The 4,826-nt window shown below is 36.4% G+C and overlaps 1 protein-coding gene across 3 annotated transcripts in view; it reads left to right on the top strand.

The window, feature by feature from the left end:
• Positions 1 to 4,826, top strand: part of LOC106880631 (E3 ubiquitin-protein ligase SH3RF3) — a 95,788-nt gene that overhangs the window by 47,471 nt on the left and 43,491 nt on the right. For all 3 annotated transcript variants that reach the window (XM_014930666.2, XM_014930664.2, XM_014930665.2), the window contains exon 3: positions 1,341 to 1,384. In XM_014930666.2, the coding sequence (XP_014786152.1) occupies positions 1,341 to 1,384 (44 nt within the window). The remainder of the gene's footprint in view (positions 1 to 1,340; positions 1,385 to 4,826) is intronic.

Genomic DNA, 4,826 nt, shown 5'->3' with positions numbered 1-4,826 from the left:
ATATATATATGCATGTATACATATATATATATATACATATGCATGTATACATATATATATGCATGGGACGTCTTGGCATTTGCAAATTGATTGAAAACAAAGTTGCAATTCCTATAAATGGTGTGTACAATTTTGTTTGCAATGTTCCACAAAAATAATGTCTGATCACTGAATTGTTCCTTCTTCAACAGATTAGAGGAAATAATACATGGTTTGGAAACAGGTGAGGGTTGGCAGCAGAAAGCGCATCCAGTTCATAGAAAATATTCCTCAATATATTCATTTAATCCTTTAGCATTCAGATTTCTTTATCAAATATAATGCTTATTTATTCACATCGTTTTGATTAATCATGCATTATTTCAGTGGTGTGTTTGTATATTTTTAGAATGGCATTGTAGAGTAGGTGTGAAAGGTTGGATCTGGTTAGTTTGAAGATAAAACAGGTAGAATATTTGGGTCACATATGGGCAGGTTAAATGCTGAGGGATTATACCATACAAGAATAAACAAGTGGATGTTAAAGTGATGATGATGATGGCACATACTTATCTTATCTCTGTCTTTATTAATCAATTTTAATGATGTTACTCTTTTTGTCTTGGCAAATTTTCACTTTTAAAGAATATTTTTTGTTTTGCATTTTGGTATGTTTACATGTATATGTGCCTACACTGTATTTACTCATGTATAAGTCACATTATATTATACTTGATTTTACCTGAAAAATACTGTTGTTTGACTTAAACACAAAATACAGTATGTATGTGTGCATATACACATCTATGTGTATTTGTGTGTGCATTTGAAGGTATACATGGTGTTTGAAATTTTGATAATCCTTAAATTAAATTAATCAAATTTTAAACACTTTAAAGACTTTCAGCATACCTACATACATACGTACACATACATATACACACAGACACACACACATACATACATATAATTAGTTTTGAATGACAAGTCAAGTTTTATCTAACTGCTTCTAAAATATTTTCAACTAGCTGTTGAGCAAAAATAAATTCTCTGTCAAAGTTAATTTTATAATAAATTTGACCTGCTGTGTGTATTGATAACCCACATCAGTAAATATGTAGTTTTTCTAGAATCTCTTCAAACTAACTATACCAAAATTAACATATGTGTGTGAAATTTCCTTAGTCTGTGTGTTTGTATGTGCATATTAATTAATTTTCAAATAATTGAAATAATTATGTTCTTTAAACAACATTGAATTATTGAATATTACACGAACTCCAGCATAATACACGCGCACACACACACACACACACTTGTGTACACCTTAATTCAAATACGTGTGTTTTTCTGTATTGTAGTTTGAAGCAAATGCATTATACAGCTATGAAGCCAAAGAATCTGGGTAGTGTATGAATTTCTTAATTTACTTGATGTTAACTATTATTATTTTTCCCTTTGTTGTATTTTGTACATGTGTGTTTGTGTGATAAGAAGTTTACTTCCCAGCCACATGGTTCCTGGTTCAGTCCTACTGCATGATATGTTGGGCAAATGTCTTCTACTACAGCCTTGGGTCAACCAAAGCCTTGTGAGTGGATTTGGTTGATGGAAACTGAAAGAATCCCATCATGTGTATGTGTCTTTTTGTCTGTATGTATTTACATCCACATCACTTCAGTGGTTTGACAAAAGAGATCAATAGAATAAGTACCAAGCTTTAAAAGAATAATATGTACTGAGGTCAATTTGTTTGACTAAAATTCTTTGAGGCAGTACCCTCAGCATGACTGCAGTCTAATAACTGCTTCACCGCAAAGTGATGCTTGTTACATAAGTTTTAATATATACAAAGCCAGCTTAATTAATCTTCAGATCCTAGTACCTCTATGTTGTTTACATTATCATGTGAAGATGAGCAAATGAATTATTAAACTAGCCACAGCATGAAAGTAGAAACTCAAAATTAAATGACCAATGAAAGTAGTAGAGGGCAGGTTGCCCAAAGTATTCCTTTACCCAACGATGTCAAAGGATAGTGGGAGACAAAGAACTGATAGTGTAAATGTTCTAGAAAGCTAATTTAGATAAATTATTGGGGCATACTGATAAAATGGTAAAGGCCAACCATGGACTAATAAAAGCCACAAAAAAGTATCTACAAGGGATGTTCATTAAAGATTTCCCCTGCCCAACTTCCAGTTATTGCAGGAAACAGAACTTGCACAGGTATAATCATACATCTCTCTACATGTCACATTGTAAATTGCAGCTTTCCACTAGTATTCAGTTGTCTTTTATGGCTACTAAAGTGGACTAAGGTGTTATGATGGAAGTAGTTGAATGCAGATCAGTGATCAGGTTCTTATACTTGATAGGTTGTACACCAAAAGAGACTTTCAGTGAGATGAAAAAAGTTTACAGTGATGATGCATCATCATACGACATAGTCAAGTACTGGAATTGCCAGTTCAAATGTGGTCAGACATCAGTGGAAACTGCTCCTATTCCTGGATGACCACATTCTGCCATTGATGATGACACCATCCATAAAGTGGAAGCTGCCATTTTGGAAGATCACCGCATAACTATTCAGTAATTAACCCCAAGAGGTGAAGATAAGTGTAGGGTCTATGGAAAAAATCATTCATGACCATTTGCACAATGAATTTCCCGGATGCTCACGCCTTCTCAGAAGCAGGAATAAGTCAATTGCTCCCAGGCTCTTTTGGAAATGTGCCAGAAAACGAGAAGGACTTCTTTGGCAGATTTATTACACAGTATGAAACATGATCCTGAAACTAAAGTCCAGTTGAAACAATGGAAACCTGGTAACTCACCATCTCCAACCCTTAGCAGGCAAGGTGATGCTCACAGTCATTTAGGACCAGCGCAGAGTGGTGATGATGGATTTTCTGGCAAAGGGCACCACAATTAACAGGGGATATTATGCTTCTCTGCTGCAAAAATAGCAGGACGCCATCAAAGCAGAGAGATGTGGCACGCTGACAAAAGGAGTCACCTCTTCCAAGCCAATGCCCCAGTTCATAATGTGCATGTTGCCCAGATGAAAGCATACTGTGGCTATGTGGAGAAGGACTAATAATTGTGCCAAGTTTATTTATCCCAGTGCTTGGGAAGTGGGTCAGGGGAAATCTTTAATGAATGCCTCTTGTAACTGTGAGGAAAGGATACAAAAATTTGTGTGTTTGTAGATATATATATACTTATGTATATGATGGTACTGGAAACCATCAGCTTTGCTAAATATAGGAGTCAAATGAATTTCAAAGCCACAGAAAGCTTACTGGAAAACAAGCATGGTGAATAAAAATTTAAGCTCTTACCTTTGTGAGAGCCACAGAGAAAATGGCAGATAACTTAATATCGATTTCAGGCTTTGTACTAGGCAGTACTCATCTCTCTTCAGTTAAGTTTACCGTGAAAAATGCTAAAATTAAAAATATCCACCTCACCATGATTGTTTGTTCACATGAAGGCCCAAGGCACATTCATAGACGAACCAAGTGAATAATTTACGAATATAGAATTAAATTATTATTAACAATAAATAATAATTTTAATGGCCAATCAAAGCATGAACTATGCTGACAAGTTTTTAAAAATATATATGAGGGTACTGGAAACTATTAGCTTTGCTAGAAATAGGAATCAAATGAACTCTAAAGCCACAGAAAGCTCGCTGGAAAACAAGCATGGTGAAATCATGTGGTGAATAAAAATTTAAGCTCTTACTTTTGTGTGGGCCACAGAGGAAATGGCAGATAACTTAATACCAATTTCGGGTTTTGCCTGCATAGTTCATGCTTTGATTGGCCACTGAAATTATTATCTATTTTTAATAATAATTTATTTCTATATTTATAAATTATTCACTTGGTTCGTCTATGAATGTGCCTTGGGCCTTCATATGAACAAGGAAGTATGGTGAGGTGGATATTTTTAATCTTAGCATTTTTCACAGTAAACTTAACTGAAGAGAGATGAGTACTGCCTAGTACAAAGCCCGAAACCGATATTAAGTTATCTGCCATTTCCTCTGTGGCTCTCACAAAGGTAAGAGCTTAAATTTTTCACCACTCAATTATGCCATGCTTGTTTTCTAGTGTGCTTTCTGTGGCTTTGGAGTTCATGTGATTCCTATTTCTAGCAAAGCTGATGGTTTCCAGTACCATCATATTGAATTGAATTGAAACAGTTTCAGCTCACAAGCTGTGGCCATGCTGGGGCACCGCCATTTTTAAATATCTTTTTAAATTTGCCTGCACAGTTCATGCTTTGATTGGCAACTAAAATTATTGTTTATTCATCATCTTTATCATCATCATCATCATCATCATCGTTTAACGTCCGCTTTCCATGCTAGCATGGGTTGGACGATTTGACTGAGGACTGGCATGCAAGAAGGCTACACCAGGCTCCAATCTGATCTGGCAGAGTTTCTACAGCTGGATGCCCTTCCTAACGCCAACCACTCCGAGAGTGTAGTGGGTGCTTATATGTGCCACCGGCACGAGGGCCAGTCAGGAGGTACTAGCAACAGCCACGCTCAAAAAGGTGTTTTTTACTTGCCACCTGCACGGGAGCCAGTCCGGTGTCACTGGCAATGACCTCGCTCAAATGATTTTCTAACGTGCCTCCAGCACAAGTGCTAGAAGGCAACGCTGGTAACGATTACGCTCAAATGGTGCTATTTGCATGCCACTAGCACGGAAGCCAGACAGCTGCTCTGGCAATGATCATGATCGACAGTGCTGTTAGTGCTCCACTGGTGCAGGTACCAGTCATCGAATATGGTTCAATTATGATTAACAATTTATTTCTAT

This window comes from Octopus bimaculoides, chromosome 16 (assembly GCF_001194135.2).
Source record: "Octopus bimaculoides isolate UCB-OBI-ISO-001 chromosome 16, ASM119413v2, whole genome shotgun sequence".
NCBI classification, from domain to species: domain Eukaryota; kingdom Metazoa; phylum Mollusca; class Cephalopoda; order Octopoda; family Octopodidae; genus Octopus; species Octopus bimaculoides.
The sequence above is the reverse complement of the archived record's forward strand: the minus strand, read 5'-3'. Positions and strand labels throughout refer to the sequence as shown.